General features: G+C 46.5%; 1 protein-coding gene across 3 annotated transcripts in view; it reads right to left on the reverse strand.

The window, feature by feature from the left end:
* Positions 1 to 22192, reverse strand: part of LOC122553146 (protein EFR3 homolog B-like) — a 211183-nt gene that overhangs the window by 113198 nt on the left and 75793 nt on the right. For all 3 annotated transcript variants that reach the window (XM_087991014.1, XM_087991015.1, XM_087991017.1), the window contains exon 10: positions 17285 to 17446. In XM_087991014.1, the coding sequence (XP_087847140.1) occupies positions 17285 to 17446 (162 nt within the window). The remainder of the gene's footprint in view (positions 1 to 17284; positions 17447 to 22192) is intronic.

Below are 22192 nucleotides of genomic sequence, written 5' to 3' on the forward strand. Positions count from 1 at the left end.
ACAGCACACTGTCAGCAACTCACAGCGCACTGTCAGCAAGTCACAGCGCACTGCCAGCAAGAAACAATGCATTGTCTGCAAGTCACAACGCACTGTCAGCAGGTCACAGTGCACTGTCATCGAGTCACAGCGCACTGTCAGCAGGTCACAGAGCACTTTCAGCAAGACACAGTGCACTGTCATCAAGTCACAGTGCACTGTCACCAAGTCACAGAGCACTGTCATCAAGTCACAGTGCACTGTCACCAAGTCACAGAGCACTTTCAGCAAGACACAGTGCACTGTCATCAAGTCACAGTGCACTGTCACCAAGTCACAGAGCACTGCCAGAAAGTCACAGCTCACTGTCAGCAAGTCACAGCGCACTGTCAGTAAGTCACAGCACAATGTCAGCAATTCACAGCGCAGTGTCAGCAAGACACAGCACACTGTCAGCAAGACACAGCACACTTTCACAAGTCACAGCGCACTGTCAGCAAGACACAGCGCACTGTCAGCAAGTCACAGTGCACTGTCACCAAGTCACAGAGCACTGTCATCAAGTCACAGTGCACTGTCACCAAGTCACAGAGCACTTTCAGCAAGACACAGTGCACTGTCATCAAGTCACAGTGCACTGTCACCAAGTCACAGAGCACTGCCAGAAAGTCACAGCTCACTGTCAGCAAGTCACAGCGCACTGTCAGTAAGTCACAGCACAATGTCAGCAATTCACAGCGCAGTGTCAGCAAGTCACAGCACACTGTCAGCAAGACACAGCACACTTTCACAAGTCACAGCGCACTGTCAGCAAGACACAGCACAATGTCAGCAATTCACAGCGCACTGTCCGCAAGACACAGCACAATGTCAGCAAGGCACAGCACACTGTCAGTAAGACACAGCACACTGTCAGCAAGTCACAGCACACTGTCAGCAATTTACAACGCACTGTCAGCAATTCACAGCGCACTGTCAGCAAGTCACAGCACACTGTCAGCAAGACACAGCACACTGTCAGCAATTTACAACGCACTGTCAGCAATTCACAGCGAACTGTCAGCAAGACACAGCGCACTGTCAGCAAATCAAAGCGCACTGTCAGCAGGTCACAGCGCACTGTCAGCAAGTCACAGCACACTGTCAGCAAGTCACAGCACACTGGCAGCAAGTCACAGCACACTGTCAGCAACTCACAGCGCACTGTCAGCAAGACACAGTGCATTGTCAACAATTCACAGCGCACTGTCAGCAAGACACAGCGCACTGTCAGCAATTCACAGCACACTGTCAGCAATTCACAGTGCAGTGTCAGCAAGACACAGCGCACTGTCAGCAAGCAACAATGCACTGTCAGCAAGTACAGCACAGTGTCAGCAATTCACAGCGCACTGTCCGCAAGACAGCGCACCGTTGGAAAGTCACAGTGCACTGTCAGCAATTCACTGCGCGGTGTCAGCAAGTCAAAGCGCACTGTCAGCAAGTCACAGCACACTGTCAGCAAGACACAGCACACTGTCAGCAAGTCACAGCGCACTGTCAGCAAGTCACAGCACAATGTCAGCAATTCACAGCGCACTGTCCGCAAGACACAGCACACTGTCAGCAAGACACAGCGCACTGTCAGCAAGACACAGCACACTGTCAGCAACTCACAGCGCACTGTCAGCAAGTCACAGCGCACTGCCAGCAAGAAACAGTGCATTGTCTGCAAGTCACAACGCACTGTCAGCAAGACACAATGCACTATCAGCAAGTCATAGTGCACTGTCATCAAGTCACAGTGCACTGTCAGCAAGTCACAGCGCACTGTCAGCAAGTCACAGAGCACTGGCAGCAAGTCACAGTGCACTGGCAGCAAGTCACAGAGCACGGCCAGCAAGTCAAAGCGCACTGCCAGAAAGTCACAGCGCACTGTCAGCAAGTCACAGAGCACAGCCAGCAAGTCACAGTGCACTGTCAGCAAGTCACAGTGCACTGTCAGCAAGTCACAACGCACTGTCAGCAAGACACAGCACACTGTCAGCAAGCCACAGCGCACTGTCAGCAATTCACAGCGCACTGTCAGCAAGACAGAGTGCACTGTCAGTAGTTCGCAGCGCACTGTCAGCAATTCACAGCGCAGTGTCAGCAAGTCACAGCGCACTGTCAGCAAGACATAGCGCACTGTCAGCAAGACACAGCACACTGTCAGCAATTTACAGCGCATTGTCAGCAAGACACAGTGCACTGTCAGCAAGACACAGAGCACTGTCAGCAACTCACAGCACACTGTCAGCAAGACACAACACACTGTTAGCAAGTCACAGCACACTGACATCAAGACACAACACACTGTCACCAAATCACAGCTCACTGTCAGCAAGACACAGGACATTGTCACCAAATCACAGCTCACTGTCAGCAATTCACAGCGCACTGTCAGCAAGACACAGGACATTGTCACCAAATCACAGCTCACTGTCAGCAATTCACAGCGCACTGTCAGCAAGTCACAGCACACTGTCTGCAAGTCACAGCTCACTGTCAGCGAGTCACAGCACACTGTCAGCAAATCACAGCACACTGTCAGCAATTCACAGCGCACTGTCAACAAGACACAGCACACTGTCAGCAAGTCACAGCACACTGTCAGCAAGTCACAGCACACTGCCAGCAAGTCACAGCGCACCGTCAACAGGTCACAGAGCACTGCCAGCAAGACACAGCGCACTGTCAGCAAGACACAGCGTACTGCCAGCAAGACACAGCACACTGTCAGAAAGACACAGTGCACTGTCAGCAAGACACAGCGTACTGCCAGCAAGGCACAGCGCACTGTCAGCAGGTCACAGATCACTGTCAGCAAGACACAGCGCACTGTCAGCAAGACACAGCGTACTGCCAGCAAGGCACAGCGCACTGTCAGCAAGACACAGCGCACAGTCAGCAAGTCACAGCACACCGTCAGCAAGACACAGCGCACTGTCAGCAAGACACAGCGCACCGTCAGCAAGTCACAGCGCACTGTCAGCAAGACACAGCGCACAGTCAGCAAGACACAGCGCACAGTCAGCAAGACACAGCGCACTGTCAGCAAGACACAGCGCACAGTCAGCAAGACACAGCGCACAGTCAGCAAGTCACAGCACACCGTCAGCAAGACACAGCGCACTGTCAGCAAGACACAGCGCACTGTCAGCAAGACACAGCGCACAGTCAGCAAGACACAGCGCACTGTCAGCAAGACACAGCGCACAGTCAGCAAGACACAGCGCACTGTCAGCAAGACACAGCGCACTGTCAGCAAGACACAGCGCACAGTCAGCAAGTCACAGCACACCGTCAGCAAGACACAGCGCACTGTCAGCAGGTCACAGTGCACTGTCAGCAAGTCACAACACACTGTCAGCATGTCACAGTGCACTGTCAGCAAGTCACAGCACACTGTCAGCATGTCACAGTGCACTGTCAGCAGGTCACAGCACACTGTCAGCAGGTCACAGCGCACTGTCAGCAAGTCACAACACACTGTCAGGAAGTCACTGCTCACTGTCAGCAAGTCACAACACACTGTCAGCAAGACACAGCGCACTGTCAGCAAGTCACAACACACTGTCAGCAAGTCACAGCTCACTGTCAGCAAGTCACAACACACTGTCAGCAAGACACAGCGCACTGTCAGCAAGTCACAACACACTGTCAGCAAGTCACAGCACAATGTCAGCAAGTCACAGCGCACTGTCAGGAAGACACAGCGCACTGTCAGCAAGACACAGCGCACTGTCAGCAAGGCACAGCGCACTGTCAGCAAGTCACAGCACACCATCAGCAAGTCACAGCACACTGTCAGCAAGTCACAGTGCACTGTCAGCAAGTCATAGTGCACTGTCAGCAAGTCACAACGCACTGTCAGCAAGTCACAACACACTGTCAGCATGTCACAGTGCACCGTCAGCAAGACACAGCGCACTGTCAGCAAGACACAGCGCACCGTCAGCAAGTCACTGCGCACTGTCAGCAAGACACAGCGCAGTCAGCAAGACACAGCGCACTGTCAGCAAGACACAGCGCACAGTCAGCAAGTCACAGCACACCGTCAGCAAGACACAGCGCACTGTCAGCAAGACACAGCGCACTGTCAGCAAGTCATAGTGCACTGTCAGCAAGTCACAACGCACTGTCAGCAGGTCACAGTGCACTGTCAGCAAGTCACAACACACTGTCAGCATGTCACAGTGCACTGTCAGCAAGTCACAGCACACTGTCAGCATGTCACAGTGCACTGTCAGCAGGTCACAGCACACTGTCAGCAGGTCACAGCGCACTGTCAGCAAGTCACAACACACTGTCAGGAAGTCACTGCTCACTGTCAGCAAGTCACAACACACTGTCAGCAAGACACAGCGCACTGTCAGCAAGTCACAACACACTGTCAGCAAGTCACAGCGCACTGTCAGCAAGACACAGCGCACAGTCAGCAAGACACAGTTCACTGTCAGCAAGTCACAACACACTGTCAGGAAGACACAGAGCACTGTCAGCAAGTCACAACACACTGTCAGCAAGTCACAGCACAATGTCAGCAAGTCACAGCGCACTGTCAGGAAGACACAGCGCACTGTCAGGAAGACACAGCGCACTGTCAGCAAGTCACAACACACTGTCAGCATGTCACAGCACACCATCAGCAAGTCACAGCACACCGTCAGCAAGTCACAGTGCACTGTCAGCAAGTCATAGTGCACTGTCAGCAGGTCACAGCGCACTGTCAGCAAGTCATAGTGCACTGTCAGCATGTCACAGCACACCATCAGCAAGTCACAACACACTGTCAGCAAGACACAGCGCACTGTCAGCAAGTCACAACACACTGTCAGCAAGTCACAGCACAATGTCAGCAAGTCACAGCGCACTGTCAGCAAGACACAGCGCACTGCCAGCAAGTCACAACACACTGTCAGCAAGTCACAGCACAATGTCAGCAAGTCACAGCGCACTGTCAGCAAGTCACAGAGCACTGCCAGCAAGACACAGCGCACTGCCAGCAAGTCACAACACACTGTCAGCAAGTCACAGCACAATGTCAGCAAGTCACAGCGCACTGTCAGCAAGACACAGAGCACTGCCAGCAAGACACAGCACACTGTCAGCAAGTCACAGCACACTGTCAGCAAGACACAGCACACTGTCAGCAAGTCACAGCGCACTGTCAACAAGACACAGCACACTGTCAGCAAGTCACAGCGCACTGTCAGCAAGACACAGCACACTGTCAGCAAGACACAGCACACTGTCAGCAAGTCACAGCGCACTGTCAGCAGGTCACAGCACAATGTCAGCAAGTCACAGCGCACTGTCAGCAAGTCACAGAGCACTGTCAGCAAATCACAGCGCACTGTCAGCAAGTCACAGCACAATGTCAGCAAGTCACAGCACACTGTCAGCAAGTCACAGCACAATGTCAGCAAATCACAGCGCACTGTCAGCAAGTCACAGCACAATGTCAGCAAGTCACAGCGCACTGTCAGCAAGACACAGCACACTGTCAGCAAGTCACAGCGCACTGTCAGCAAGTCACAGCACAATGTCAGCAAGTCACAGCGCACTGTCAGCAAGACAGAGCGCACTGTCAGCATGACAGAGCGCACTGTCCGCAAGACACAGCGCACTGTCAGCAAGACACAGCGCACTGTCAGCAAGACACAGCGCACAGTCAGCAAGTCACAGCGCACTGTCAGCAAGACAGAGCGCACTGTCAGCATGACAGAGCGCACTGTCCGCAAGACACAGCGCACTGTCAGCAAGACACAGCGCACTGTCCGCAAGACACAGCGCACTGTCAGCAAGACACAGCACACCGTCAGCAAGACACAGCGCACTGTCAGCAAGACACAGCGCACTGTCAGCAAGTCACAGCACACTGTCAGCAGGTCACAGTGCACTGTCAGCAAGTCACAACACACTGTCAGCATGTCACAGTGCACTGTCAGCAAGACACAGCACACTGTCAGCATGTCACAGTGCACTGTCAGCAGGTCACAGCACACTGTCAGCAGGTCACAGCGCACTGTCAGCAAGTCACAACACACTGTCAGGAAGTCACTGCTCACTGTCAGCAAGTCACAACACACTGTCAGCAAGACACAGCGCACTGTCAGCAAGTCACAACACACTGTCAGCAAGTCACAGCTCACTGTCAGCAAGTCACAACACACTGTCAGCAAGACACAGCGCACAGTCAGCAAGTCACAACACACTGTCAGCAAGTCACAGCACAATGTCAGCAAGTCACAGCGCACTGTCAGGAAGACACAGCGCACTGTCAGGAAGACACAGCGCACTGTCAGCAAGACACAGCGCACTGTCAGCAAGACACAGCGCACTGTCAGCAAGTCACAGCACACCATCAGCAAGTCACAGCACACTGTCAGCAAGTCACAGTGCACTGTCAACAAGTCATAGTGCACTGTCAGCAAGTCACAACGCACTGTCAGCAAGTCACAACACACTGTCAGCATGTCACAGTGCACCGTCAGCAAGACACAGCGCACTGTCAGCAAGACACAGCGCACCGTCAGCAAGTCACTGCGCACTGTCAGCAAGACACAGCGCAGTCAGCAAGACACAGCGCACTGTCAGCAAGACACAGCGCACTGTCAGCAAGACACAGCCCACAGTCAGCAAGTCACAGCACACCGTCAGCAAGACACAGCGCACTGTCAGCAAGTCATAGTGCACTGTCAGCAAGTCACAACGCACTGTCAGCAGGTCACAGTGCACTGTCAGCAAGTCACAACACACTGTCAGCATGTCACAGTGCACTGTCAGCAAGTCACAGCACACTGTCAGCATGTCACAGTGCACTGTCAGCAGGTCACAGCACACTGTCAGCAGGTCACAGCGCACTGTCAGCAAGTCACAACACACTGTCAGGAAGTCACTGCTCACTGTCAGCAAGTCACAACACACTGTCAGCAAGACACAGCGCACTGTCAGCAAGTCACAACACACTGTCAGCAAGTCACAGCGCACTGTCAGCAAGACACAGCGCACAGTCAGCAAGACACAGTTCACTGTCAGCAAGTCACAACACACTGTCAGCAAGTCACAGCGCACTGTCAGCAAGACACAGCGCACAGTCAGCAAGACACAGAGCACTGTCAGCAAGTCACAACACACTGTCAGCAAGTCACAGCACAATGTCAGCAAGTCACAGCGCACTGTCAGGAAGACACAGCGCACTGTCAGGAAGACACAGCGCACTGTCAGCAAGTCACAACACACTGTCAGCATGTCACAGCACACCATCAGCAAGTCACAGCACACCGTCAGCAAGTCACAGTGCACTGTCAGCAAGTCATAGTGCACTGTCAGCAGGTCACAGCGCACTGTCAGCAAGTCATAGTGCACTGTCAGCATGTCACAGCACACCATCAGCAAGTCACAACACACTGTCAGCAAGACACAGCGCACTGTCAGCAAGTCAAAACACGCTGTCAGCAAGTCACAGCACAATGTCAGCAAGTCACAGCGCACTGTCAGCAAGTCACAGAGCACTGCCAGCAAGACACAGCACACTGCCAGCAAGTCACAACACACTGTCAGCAAGTCACAGCACAATGTCAGCAAGTCACAGCGCACTGTCAGCAAGACACAGAGCACTGCCAGCAAGACACAGCACACTGTCAGCAAGTCACAGCACACTGTCAGCAAGACACAGCACACTGTCAGCAAGTCACAGCGCACTGTCAACAAGACACAGCACACTTTCAGCAAGTCACAGCGCACTGTCAGCAAGACACAGCACACTGTCAGCAAGACACAGCACACTGTCAGCAAGTCACAGCGCACTGTCAGCAGGTCACAGCACAATGTCAGCAAGACACAGCGCATTGTCAGCAAGACACAGCACAATGTCAGCAAGTCACAGCACACTGTCAGCAAGTCACAGCACAATGTCAGCAAATCACAGCGCACTGTCAGCAAGTCACAGCACAATGTCAGCAAGTCACAGCGCACTGTCAGCAAGACACAGCACACTGTCAGCAAGTCACAGCGCACTGTCAGCAAGTCACAGCACAATGTCAGCAAGTCACAGCGCACTGTCAGCAAGACAGAGCGCACTGTCAGCATGACAGAGCGCACTGTCCGCAAGACACAGCACACTGTCTGCAAGTCACAGCGCACTGTCAGCAAGACAGAGCGCACTGTCAGCATGACACAGCACACTGTCTGCAAGTCACAGCGCACTGTCAGCAAGACACAGCGCACAGTCAGCAAGACAGAGCGCACTGTCAGCAAGATACAGCGCACTGTTAGCAAGACACAGCGCACTGTCAGCAAGATACAGCGCACTGTTAGCAAGACACAGCACACTGTCAGCAAGATACAGCGCACTGTCAGCAAGACACAGCACACTGTCAGCAAGATACAGCGCACTGTTAGCAAGACACAGCACACTGTCAGCAAGATACAGCGCACTGTCAGCAAGACACAGCACACTGTCAGCAAGATACAGCGCACTGTCAGCAAGACACAGCACACTGTCAGCAAGACACAGCGCACTGTCAGCAAGACACAGCACACTGTCAGCAAGATACAGCGCACTGTTAGCAAGACACAGCACACTGTCAGCAAGATACAGCGCACTGTCAGCAAGACACAGCGCACAGTCAGCAAGACAGAGCGCACTGTCCGCAAGACACAGCACACTGTCTGCAAGTCACAGCGCACTGTCAGCAAGACACAGCGAATTGTCAGCAAGACACAGCGCACTGTCAGCAAGACAGAGCGCACTGTCAGCAAGACAGAGCGCACTGTCAGCAAGACACAGCACACTGTCAGCAAGTCACAGCGCACTGTCAGCAAGACACAGCGCACTGTCAGCAAGACACAGCACACTGTCAGCAAGATACAGCGCACTGTTAGCAAGACACAGCACACTGTCAGCAAGATACAGCGCACTGTCAGCAAGACACAGCACACTGTCAGCAAGTCACAGCGCACTGTCAGCAAGACACAGCACACTGTCAGCAAGACACAGCACACTGTCAGCAAGACACAGCACACTGTCAGCAAGACGCAGCGCACTGTCAGCAAGACACAGCACACTGTCAGCAAGACACAGCGCACTGTCAACAAGACACAGCACACTGTCAGCAAGTCACCGCACACTGTCAGCAGGTCACAGCACACTATCAGCAAGTCACAGTGCACTGTCAGCAAGTCACAGCACAATGTCAGCAAGTCAAAGCACACTGTCAGCAAGTCACAGCGCACTGTTAGCAAGACACAGTGCACTGTCAGCAGCAAAATGCCACCCCCCCCCTTCCTCACTTGCCTCCCTTTCTATGTAGATGTATTTACTCTGATGTACAGGACCCATTCCTGTGGTGTACGGTTCTCTGTTCCATGTTCTATACTGTGCGAAACTTTGCTATCCATACTAATGAAGAATCTACATTCATAGCAGGTGAATAGCAAAGGGGAACTGGAGTGGTTTTTGCCATGAGACTGGATGAGAAAAATGGGCCCATATTATCTGTAGTTTAGAAGAATATGAATTTATCGTATTGAAACATACATACATAATTCAGAATGGAACTAAGAACAGAAAATGCTAGAAACTTAAGCAGGACAAGCAATATCTGAGGACAAAAAAACAGAAGTAATGATGAAAGGAATCAACAGGGTAGACACTGAGAGTCTGTTTTTCCTGAACTGTGGATGCTTCTACATTGAGTATCTTCAAAATTGGGAGAGTTAAATGTTTGGTTGCTCAGAGAATCAAGAAGCATATGGAGCAGCTGAGTACATTAATTTGTGACAAAAAATTGGCCTTGTTTGTATTGAATGGCAGATCGGCCTCAAGATGCCAAACAGTCTAATCCTGTTCCTACTGCATATGTTTTTAAGTTTCTTTCATTTCTCTGACTGAAGGCAGGTGTAAAGATTTAGCAACAGAGAGTCCTCAGAGTTCTTTGAAGTTTGCATCACAATTAGACGGTGCATTTAGCACACTTGCCTTCATTGATGAGGCTTTTGAGTATAGAAGTTGAGAAGTCTTGTTGAGGTTGTACAGGATATTGGTGAGGCATCTTGTGGAGTACTGGTTACCCTCTTAAGCAGGGTAAAAGATAGTATTAAGCTGGAGAGGGTTAAGAAAGTATTTAGCAGGATGTTGCCAAGAATGGAAGGTTTGTGTTTTCAGGAGAGGCTGGATAAGCTGGGAACTTTTTCACTGGAGCGGAGGAGGTTGAGGGGTGACCTTATAGAGGATTTTAAAATCATGAGGGGCATACATAAGCTGAATGGCAGATGTCTTTTCCCAAAAGTGGGTGATTTCAAGACTAGAGGGCATATTTTTAAGGTGAGAGGAGAAAGATTTAAAAAAGGCATGAGGGGCAACGTTTTTACACATACAGGGTTTGCGTGAGGAATAAACCTCCAGAGGAACTGGTGCATGTGGGTTGGGATTATGGTTGGCATGGACTGGTTGGACCAAAGGGTCTGATTCCGTGCTGTATGACTATATGTATGACTCTAAAAGTGATAGCTTAGTTTATTTTAGTCTCTGAAGGTGAAATACAAATGCAGGTAAAAACAGCGAATGTGCAAAACATCTTTGGCAGGAGTACATGTGTAGCTGTGCCAGCCTGAGCAAGAAGCCCTGGTGTGGAGATAGTGGTAATACATCACTGGAGATGTTGGTATTTGGAAGAATGTTGCTGAGATAAAAGGAATATTACAAATCTGAATCCTCCTTAATGATTGTAATGCAGTGTTTCCAATCATTTTGCCGAGTGGTGTATATGGACTTCAGCAAGGCATTTGATAAGGTTCCCCATGGCAGGCTCATTCATAAAGTCAGGAAGTATGGGATACAGGGAGATTTGGCTGTCTGGATTCAGAATTGGCTGGCTGACAGAAGGCAGAGAATGGTTGTAGATGGGAAGTATTCTGCCTGGAGGTCAGTGTTGAGTGGGGTCCCGCAGGGCTCGTTCTTGGGCCTCTGCTCTTTGTAGTTTTTATAAATGACTTGAATGAGGAGGTTGAGCAGTGGGTTAGTAAATTTGCCGATGACACAAAGGTTGGAGGTGCCGTTGATAGTATTGAGGGCTATTGCAGGCTGCAGCATGACATAGATAGGATGCAGCGCTGGGCTGAGAAATGGCAGATGGAGTTCAACCTGGATAAATGCCAAGTGATGCATTTTGGAAGGTCGAACTCGAATGCTGAATATAGGATTAAAGACAGGATTCTTGGCAGTGTGGAGGAATAGAGGAACCTTGGTGTTCAAGTACATAGATCACTCAAAGTTGCTACCCAAGTGGATTGGGTTGTTAAGAAAGCATATGGTGTTTTGGCTTTCATTAACAGGAGTATCGAGTTTAAGAGCCGCGAGGTTTTGCTGCAGCTCTACAAGTTCCTGGTGAGACCACACTTGGAATATTGTGTCCAGTTCTGGTCACCCTACAAAGGAAAGTTACAGAGGCTTTGGAGAGGGTGCAAAGAAGGTTTACCAGGACGCTGCCTGGACTGGAGGGCTTGCCTTATGAAGAAAGGTTGAATAAGCTCAGACTTTTCTCTCCGGAGAGAAGGAGGAAGAGAGGAGACTTGATCAAGGTGTACAAAATAATGAGTGGAATAGATAGAGTCAATAGCCAGAGACTTTTCCCCAGGGCAGGAGTGACTGGCACAAGAAGTCATACTTTGAAGATATTAGGAGGAAGGTGTAAAGGAGACATCAGAAGTAGGTTCTTTATGCAGAGAGTTGTGAATGCATGGAATGCGTTGCCAGCTGAGGTGGTGGAAACGAAGTCACTGGGGACATTTAAGCGACTGCTGGACATGCACATGGATAGATGTGAGTTGAGGGGTGCGTAGGTTAAGTTACTATATTTTACATTAGGATTAAGTCTTGGCAAACATCGTGGGTCTAAGGGCCTGTTCTGTGCTGTACTTTTCTATGTTATATGTTCTATATTGTGTAATCCTGTTCATTTCTTCCTTGTTTAATAATTTTTCTTGTATTAAAAGTACGATGACAGACTATTATGAATATGTTCTGTAACTGACCTTCACAGTTAAAAGAAACTAAATGAGAGCCAGGTAAGTCAGATTTCACTCAGGGATCTGATTTGGATGTGGGTATTGTAGGCTGTATGAGCATTTACTGTCCATCCCTAATTATCCTGGCCAACATGGTAGTGATATTGATGGAGTGTACTTTTAGTACTTTTAGGAAGGGAGTTCCAGGATATTGACCCAGTGACAGTGAAGGAACAGTGATATATCTGTGAGTCAGAAAGGTGAGTTGCTCGGTGGAAAGTGTGCAGGTAGTGTTGTTCTCATATATCTGCTGCCCTTGACCTTCATATCATAGCGATTATGAGTTTGGAAAGTGCTACCTAAGGAACCTTCTTCCTGCAATAATTTGGAGGAAGAAGTTGAATGTATTGAAGCCAAATTTGCAGACAACACAAAATTAGGTGGAGAGGCAGGATGTGGAAGGGATACAACAGTATACAGAGAGATATTGATAGGTTAGGTAGAATCATAGAATCATACAGTTTTACAGAAGAAAAGCTATTTGACCCATTGTATCTGTCCTGACTCTCAAAAGAGCTACCCAGCTAGTTCCGTTCTTCACCCCATCTCCATAGCCCTCTAAACAAAACATTTCCAAAATATTCATCCAGCTGTTTTCAGAAAAGTCCAATGGAAACCATTTCCATTACTCTCTCAGGCAACGCACTCCAAATTCTGACAACTTTCTGAGTAATGAAGTTTATCTTCATCTCATTCATAGCTCTCTTACTGACAATCTTGAAATTGTGACCCCTAGTTACTGACATGCCAGTTCATGGAAACTGAATATCCTTCTTTACTCTGTCAAGATTGTCCATAATTTTGAACACCTTAGTAACGACACTTCTTAATCTTTCCTGCAAAAAGCAGAACAAGCTCAAACTCTCAAATTTTTCCTTAAATTTAAAACCCTTCAATCTTTGTATCATTCTAGTAAATCTCCTTGTATCCTCTCCAGGGCTTTAACATCTTTTCTTAAAATAATGTGCCCAGAACTGAACACAACACTCCAAATGTGATCTCACCAATCATTGCAAAGGTGTGGCATCACTTGCTTGCTTTTGTACGCTATGCCTCTATTTATAAATCCAAGGATTCTATAAGTCTTAACAACTGCTTCAACTTGCCTGGTCACCTTCAGAGAATTATGCACTTGAACTCTGAGGTCCTTTTGCTTCTGTACTCCCCACAAAGTTGAGCCTGTATTATCTCTCCATGTTTCTCCTCCCAAAATGCATTACCTCACATTTCTCTTCATTCATCTGCCAGGTGTCTGCCCATTTGACCAACTTGTCATTGTCACTCTGAAATCACTCAGCATCATCCTCACAATTCACTCTTCTCCCTCGCTTAGTATCATCAGCAATTTTGAGATTTTGCCCTCAACACCAATCTCTAAATGGTTTATAGAAATCAGAACAAGCAACGGTTCCAACAAAAATCCAACGAAGATCATCACTTTCGACCCATCTTTGCTCTGTTTCCTACCAAAGGATCCATTAATACCAAACATTTCAAATTTTCTAACCAATCTGCCATGTGACATAGTATAAAAAGCTTTCTGAAAGTTCAAATACACAACATCCACAGCACTACCCTTCTCCATTTCCTCCATCACCTTGTCAAAGAACACAAATAAATTTGTCAGACATGACCTGCCTTTGACAAAGCCATATGGACTGTCTATTATTAACTTATTTTCTCTAAGTGTATATTTATCTTATCCTGTATAATGACCTCCATCGGTTTTCCCAATATTGATGCCAAGCCGATAAGTCTGTAGTTTCCTCGGTTATCCTTTGGCCCTTTCTTAAGCAACAGCATTACATTTACAATCATTCAGTCCCCTGGGAATAATCCTGTGTTCAAGGAGTTTTGGAAAATTTATGCCAAACAAGTAAGTGTAAATGAGCAAAAAGTGGGTAAATAATTTTGGAAGGGAAAACGAAAGAATAATGTAATTTAAATGGAGAAAAACTTCAGAAAACTGGAATACGAAGGGATTTGGACACAATTGTGCACAAAACACAGAAAGCTAGCACAGGAAAACTAATTGAATATTATTTCAAAGGAGTTGGAGTATCAGAGTAGGTAGGTCTTATTGCAACTATACCAAGACCTAGTGAGACCACATCTGGAGTACTGTGAGCAATTCATTGGAGACAGTTCAGAGGAGGTTCACTTGGATGATCACTGGTATGGCTTATGAGCAAAGGCTAAACAGGTTGGGACTCAACTAACTGAGTTTAGAAGAATGAGAGGTGACCTCATTGAAATATATAGAATTCTTAAGATGCTTGACAGGTTAAATGTTGAAGGAAATGTCTAGGACCAGAGGGCATATTATCAAAATAAAGGGATATCAATTTTAAATGAGATGAAGGATAATTTCTTCTCACAAAGGGTTTGAGTCTTTGGAACTCCTTGCCACAGACAGCTGTGGGGGCAGAGTTCTATCATATTCTTAAGGCTGAGAGAGATAGAATCTTGTCGAAGGATTAAAGGGAATGAAAGGTTAAAGGGAGAACACAGGAAAATCGATGTGAGGAATGTCCTATTGGCAGAGTAGGCCTAATCCTGTTCCTCTTTCTTGTGGTATTATTATGATCTCATCTTGTAGGTAGTACACACTGCTGCCACTGGTAGAGGACAGAGGTGGTGAATAGGGTGCCTATCAAGTGAGCTGAATGTTGTCACTCTTCTTGGATGTTGGCAGAGCTGCACTCATCCAGGCAATGAATAATATTTGATCACACTCCTGATCTGTGCCTTTTTAATGAAGGTAGGAAGGCTTTGGGGTAACAGGAAGCAATTTACTTGTTGAAGAGTTCTTAGACTCTATCATAGTCTTGTAGCTACTGTATTTTCGAGGTTGGTCCGGTTCACACTCTGGTGACACCCAGCATGTTGGTAGTGGGAGATTCAGCAATGGAAATACCACTGAACATCAAGGGCAGATGGTTATATTCCCTCTTATTGAAGAAGGTCATTGCCTGGCACTTGAATGCCATATGACTTTTCAGCTCAATCATGTCTGAGTCTGCCTCCATTTAGACTCAGATTGTTTCAGTAACTGAGAGATTCTCATCAGCAAACTTCCTATTTCTGGTCTTATGACTGAGGTAAGGAAATTGTTAAAAAAGCTGAAGGTGCTGGAGTTGGACTGGTCAATGGGTCAGATAGCTGCCAATATAACTGCATGAAAGAGAAAATATTTCACACATATAAAAGGTAAATTGGAAAGAATTCTTAGGGATAGGATTTACACACATTTGGAATACCATAGTGTAACTGGGGACAATCAGCATGGCTTTGTGCAGGGGAGGTCATGTCTTACTAATTTGATTGAATTTTTCAAGGAGTTGACAAAGATGATTGATGAGGGTAAAGCAGTGGATGTTGTCAATATGGATGTTAGTAAGGCTTTCGATAAGGTCCCTCATGGTAGGCTCATTCAGAAGATTAAGATACATGGGATCCACAGTGACTTGGCCATGTGGATTCAGAATTGGCTTGCTCAAAGAAGACACAGGGTAGAGGTGGGAGGGTGATTTTAAGGTTGGAAGTCTGTGCCTAGTGACATTCCGCAGGGATCCGTATTGGGATCGCTGTTGTTTGTTTATAAAATGACTTTATATATATATATATATATATATATATATAATGACTTATATGAAAATTAGTAAGTTTGCAGACGATATCAAAATCGGTGGAGTTGTGGATATTGTAGAAGATTGTCAAAAGATAGAGTTGCAGAAATTAGATTCCCTACAGTATGGAAACAGGCCCTTTGGCCCAACAAGTCCACACCAACCCTCCAAACAGTAACCCACCCAGACTCATTCCTCTACCCTACATTTACCTCTGACTAATGCATCTAACACTATGGGCAATTTAGCATGGCCAATTCATCTGACCTGCACATTTTTGGATTGTGGGAGGAAACTAGAACAAACCCATGCAGAACGGGGATAATGTGCAAATTCCACACAGACTGTCACCCAAGGCGGGAATCAAAGCCGGGTCTCTGATGCTGTGAGGCAGCAGTGCTAACCACTGAGCCACTGTGCTGCGGAGAAATGGAAGATGGAGTTTAATTTGGATAAATGTGAGGTACTGCACTTTTGCAGATCAAATGTTAAGCAGGACTCTGAACAGCAATGATGTACAGAAGGACTTTGGGGTTCAAGTCTACAGCAAGTAGTTAGGTTGGTAACGAATGCATATGATATGCTTACTTTTATTGGGAGGGGAATAAGAGGGGAAACAAGAGTTAGAATGTCATGTTACAGCTTTATAAGACTTTGGTTAGGCCAGAGTTAGAGTAGTGTGTTCAATTCTGGTCACCACATTACAGGAGGAACGTGGAGGCTTTGGAGAGAGTGCAGAAGAGGTATACCAGGATGCTACCTGGATTAAAGGGTACGAACTTTAAGGAAAGGTCAGAAAACTGCAGGATGTTTTCTTTTGAGTGGCAGGGGCTTTGGGGAGATTTGATGGCAGTTTATAAAATTATGAGATGCAATAGGTAGGGCTGACAGTCAGAATCTTCTTCCCAGAGTTGAAATGTCTAACACTAGGGAACATGTATTTAAGGTAAGAGAGGTAAAGTTTAAAGGAGACATGAGGGGCAGGTTTTTTTACATAGAGTGATAGGAGCCTGGAATGTATTTCCAGTGTCTTTGTGGAGGCAGATACGGGAAGGGCATTTCAGGGACTTTTAGATAAGCACATGAAAACGCTAGGAATGGAGCAATATGGACAAAGAGCAGGCAGAAGGGATTACTTTCATTTGGCATCATGTTCGGCACAAAACTATAGGCTGAAGGGCCAGTTCCTGTGCTGCATAGTTCTATGGAAAGTTGCCATAGCCTTACCAGACCATTGGGCTTTTCTCGCAATCAACTCCTGAGGGTCACCGTGTCCCAGGTAAGGGCACAATTAGAGTCCTTCATGGTAACCTCAGTGCAGGAATTGAACCCATGCTATTGGCATCACTCTGCATCACAAAGCAGCCTTCTGGCCAATTGAGTTAACCACCAATTTAGCACAGATTGCATTGATAAACCTTACAAACTTGTCTACATCCCACTCTAGGAAGCTAGGAATTCTTAGGAAATAATTGTACTTAACAGTGTCATGTGCCCCTTCTCTTGTTCAATGCAGAAAGTGTAATTGCTGAGACTGAATAAGAGGCTAAGTAGGTTAAAGCAAGGGGATGTTGTTCACTTACCAATGGTCTTGATAACAGCTTCCTGAAAAATCCTTTCCTCGTGCTCTTTAATGATCTGGTTACTGACATTGGTGGTTGAATCATACTTGCCAGTGAGTTCATAGTCAATGCTGAGGCGAAGATGTCGCAGTAGTGTGTTGAACACCTCCAACACTGTGGGCCCTGTGAAAGGAGGTAATACAGTAATTGAATGCTCCATAATCTGAGAGACAATACCTAGATAAAGGATCAGTGATGCTGCAGGACATGATCAAAGGTTTAGCAACATGGAATGGCTTTTGTGTGATTATGTTATTCAGATTATATGTTTCCAGCTAAGTCAGCCATATCACTGAAAGTTTCCATGGAAGTTGGATTGTTCTCTTCACAGACATGGGCAGCTTTGTGTATGAGGGAAAAGCTAAACAGTTAACATGATCAACATTGCACCAAAAATCAGTAAGCAGTTGAATGGAGTGATTGTTTGTTGACAGTACAACTATCATCCCAGAGAATGCAATTGCATTCAGGATGTATCCCTGGCATTAATTTTTTCCTTATCTATTACAGTTAATCTCAATAACGACTTGCATATTCCTTTTTCTGTGGCAACCAGATAATTCTAAGCAGAGTTCATTTCAGGCATACCCTTAACCAACTCCCTTCAGATTTGAGCTTCAAGGATTTGAGTTTCCCCCAACCCACAAATGCCTCTGGTAACATTTCAAGTTTCAAGTCAAGAGATTTATTATTTTCTGTGACGCTTGAATTGTGATTGCCAATTTACAGTCAAAACGTGGCCTAAAAAATGCAGTGGTTCAAGAAAGCATCTCACCAAACCTTCTGAAAGGGCATAAGAGATGGGAAATAAATGCTGGCCCAGACAGTGACATCTATATCCCATGAATCAATAATAAAAAAACGTTAAATATGTTTCTGTACTGGATATCCTGCCCTGCATACCCCACAACCACCCAAGGACAAGCTTCAGTTGCATTACTAAACACAAGATTATTATTCCAATTTGCACATGCTTAAAGCTTTGGGGTCACTGTTGCATATTGCATTATCCATGGCAAAATCTTGTCAATCAGAATTGACTTGCCAATCAATTATACTGCATTTCTCATTCAGTATGAATTGTTATTTCTTTTGAGATTTGATATTCTTGAGTTTCTGTCCTGCTGAGTGCAACACTGAAAAGTTTCCATAGCATGTTGCTACCTTCAGCTATACTCAAGCTCTGTACCAAGTTACTATTCAAACATTGGAATACGCAAGCATTGTCCCATATGCTGGCAATGTGAGAAAGAAGGTATTGGTGAGAATAACTTATTGGTCCCTGAACAGCAACTACACTGGAGAACAAAGTACAACGGAAGAAATAATGGGAGACTTGCAAGGAAGCTAACAAACGAATCAAGGGTAATTTAAATATTCACACTGATTGAACAAATCAAATTGGTAAAGGTAGTCTATCGGACAAGCTCATAGAGTGCATTCGAATCAACTTTCTCGAACAAATGTCTGGAACCGATTAGGAAATTGGTTATTTTGGACCTAGTAATGTGTAGGAGACAGAATTTATTGAAGACCACATACGAAAGGATTCTCTGGGCAAGAGTGACCATGATATGACAGGCACTACATTCAGCTTGAGATTTAGAAATGCAGGTCTGTAACTACTCTCTTAAGTTTTAACATGGCCATTACAACAATATTAAGATGCATCATCTTGCAGCATCTGTGGAGACAATATAGGAAGGTATTTAATTGGGAGAGGGGAAATTATACTGCTATTTGACAGGAGTATAAATTGGGAACAATTGTTCTACGGGAAATGCACAACAGAAATGTGGAGGGTGTTTAAGGAGCACTTGTTGCGAGTGTTGGATAATTTTATCCCACTGAGACAGGCAAGGAATGGTAAGGTGAAGGAGCCTTGGATGGTGAGAAGAGGAACTTCTCATCAAGAGGAAGAAGGCAGTTTACTTAAGGGTGAAGAAGCAAGGATCTAGCACAGCTTTAGAGGATTACAGGGTAGCCAGGAAAGAACTCAAAAATGGACTGAGGAGAGCTGGGGGGAGCACAACAAAATCTTGGTGGGAAAGATTAGGGAAAACTCAAAGGCATCCTACACTTACATGAGGAATAAGAAAATGATCAGACAGAGGGTAGGGTCGATCAGGGATAGTGGGGGGAACTTGTGCCTGGAGTCTGAAGGACTTATACGCTTAATGGTAAGGTCCTAGGGAGTGTTGCTGAACAAAGAGACCTCGGAGTACAGGACTCCTTGAAAGTGGAGTCACAGGTAGATAGAATAGTGAAGAAGGCTTTTGGTATGTTTCCTTTATTGGTCAGTGTATTGAGTACAGGTGTTGGGAGGTCATGTTGCGGCTGTACAGGACATTGGTTAGGCCACTTTTGGAATATTGTGTGCAATTCTGGTCTCCTTCCTATCGGAACGATGTTGTGAAACTTGAAAGGGTTGAGAAAAGATTTACAAGGATGTTGCCAGGGTTGGAGGATCTGAGCTACATGCAGAGGCTGAACAGGCTGGGGCTGTTTTCCCTGGAGCGTCGGAGGCTGAGGGGTGACCTTATAAAGGTTTACAAAATTATGAGGGGCATGGATAGGATAAATAGGCAAAGTCTTTTCCCTGGTGTTGGGGAGTCCAGAACTAGAGGGCATAGGTTTAGGGTGAGAGGGGAAAGATATAAAAGAGACCCAAGGGGCAACTTTTTCACACAGAGGGTGGCATGTGTATGGAATGAGCTGCCAGAGGATGTGGTGGAGGCTGGTACAATTGCAATATTTAAGAGGCATTTGGATTGGTATATGAATAGGTAGGGTTTGGAGGGATATGGGCCGGGTGCTGGCAGGTGGGACTAGATTGGGTTGGGATATCTGGTCGGCATGGACGGGTTGGACCGAAGGGTATGTTTCCATGCTGTACATCTCTATGACTCTCTATGACTATGACGTAGGGGAGGCCCTAAATGAGTTTTTTGCTTCAGTATTCATAAGACAGAGGGGCCTTGTAGATAGTGAGAACACCGTGAACCAGGTTAATAAACTTGAACAAATTGATATTAAGAATGTGGATGTGCTAGACATTCTGGGAAGCATCAAGATAGGTAAGTCCCTAGGGCCAGATGAGATATATCCAAGGTTACTATGGGAAGCGAGGAATGCGATTGCTGCACATTTGGCAATGATCTTTGAATCCTCACTCTCCACGGGAAATATACCAGGTGATTGGATAGAGGCAAATGTTGTTCCTCTATTCAAGAAAGGGAGTAGGGAAATCCTGGTAATTACAGACCAGTCAGTCTTATGTCTGTGGTAAGCAACGTCCTGAAAATGATTCTGGCAGGGAGGATTTATGACAATTTGTAAAACAGAGTTGATTAAAGATACTCAGCATTGCTTTGTGAGGGGCAGGTCATGCCTCACAAGCCTTATTGAGTTCTTTGAGGATGTGATGAGACAAGTTGATGAGGGTCGAGCAGTGGATGTAGTATATATGGATTTCAGTAAGGCATTTGATAAGATTCCCCACACTAGGCTCATTCAGAAAGTTAGGAGGCATGAGATACAGGGAAATGTGGCTGTCTGGATTCAGAATTGGCTGGCCAAAAGAAGACAGTGAGTGGAAGTGGACGGAAAGTATTCTGCCTGGAGGTCGGTGACCAGTGGTGTCCCACAGGGTTCTGTTCTTAGGTCTCTGCTCTTTGTAGTTTTTAGCAATCACTTGGAAGTGGAAGGTTGGGTTCGTGAGTTTGCTGATGAGCTGTTGCAGGCCACAACAAGACATTGACAGGATGCAGAGCTGGGCTGAGTAATGGCAGATGGAGTTCAACCTGGATATATGCAATGTGATTCATTTTGGAAGGTCAAATTTGAATGCTGAATACATGGTTAAAGACAGGATTCTTAGCAGTGTGGAGGAACAGTGGGATCTTGGGGTCCATGTACATAGATCCCTCAAATATTGATAGTTTGTTAAGAAGGCGTATGCTGTTTTGGCTTTCATTAACAGGGGATTCAGTTGAAGAGCCGTGAGACTTTGCTGCAGCTGTGTAAAACCCTGGTTAGGCCACACTTGGGTGTCCAGTTCTGGTCACCTCATTTTGGGAAGGATGCAGATGCTTTTCAGAGAGTGCAGAGGAGATTTATCACGATGCTGACTGGATTGGAGGGCATATCTTATGAAGAGGGGTTGAGTGAGTTCGGGCTTTTCACACTGGAGAGAAGAAGGAAGAGAGGTGACTTGATAGAGGTGTACAAGGTAATAAGAGGCATAGATAGAGTAGATAGCCAGAGACGTTTCCCCAGGGCAGAAACAGCTGTCATGAGAGGTTATAATTTTAAGGTGATTGGAGGACGGTATAGGGGAGATGTCAGAAGTAGGTTGTTTAAACGGAGAGTGATGGGTGCGTGGAATGCACTGCCAGCGGTGGTCGTAGCGTCAGAGACATTAGGGACATTTAAGCGACTGTTGGACAAGCACATGGACAGTGGTAAATTGAGGTGTGTGTAGATTAGGTTGACCTTAGATTAAACTAAATGTTCGGCACAACATCTCGGGCCGAGGGGCCTGTACTGTGCTGTACTGTTCTATGTTCTATGTAAAATAGAGTTAATGTTTTGAGTTCTGTGACCCTGGAAGCACAGTAGAGATGTAGTGGCAGACATTTAAGGAAATGTTTCATAATTCGCAACAAGGATATATTTCACTGAGAAAGAACAACTCTATTAGAAGGCGAAGTAAGGAAATTAATGGTGATATAGAATATCCTTTATTATCACATATCAGATATATTGATATCAGATTGAAAGAAATGATGCACAATGCTGTGAAGATTAAAGGTGCTAGAAGATTAGGAAATGTTTAGAAATGAGCGAAGAATGACGAAAACAAAAGTA

Source organism: Chiloscyllium plagiosum, unplaced genomic scaffold, assembly GCF_037043375.1.
Source record: "Chiloscyllium plagiosum isolate Xiang-an unplaced genomic scaffold, Cpla_swu_hap1 HiC_scaffold_10, whole genome shotgun sequence".
NCBI lineage: Eukaryota > Metazoa > Chordata > Chondrichthyes > Orectolobiformes > Hemiscylliidae > Chiloscyllium > Chiloscyllium plagiosum.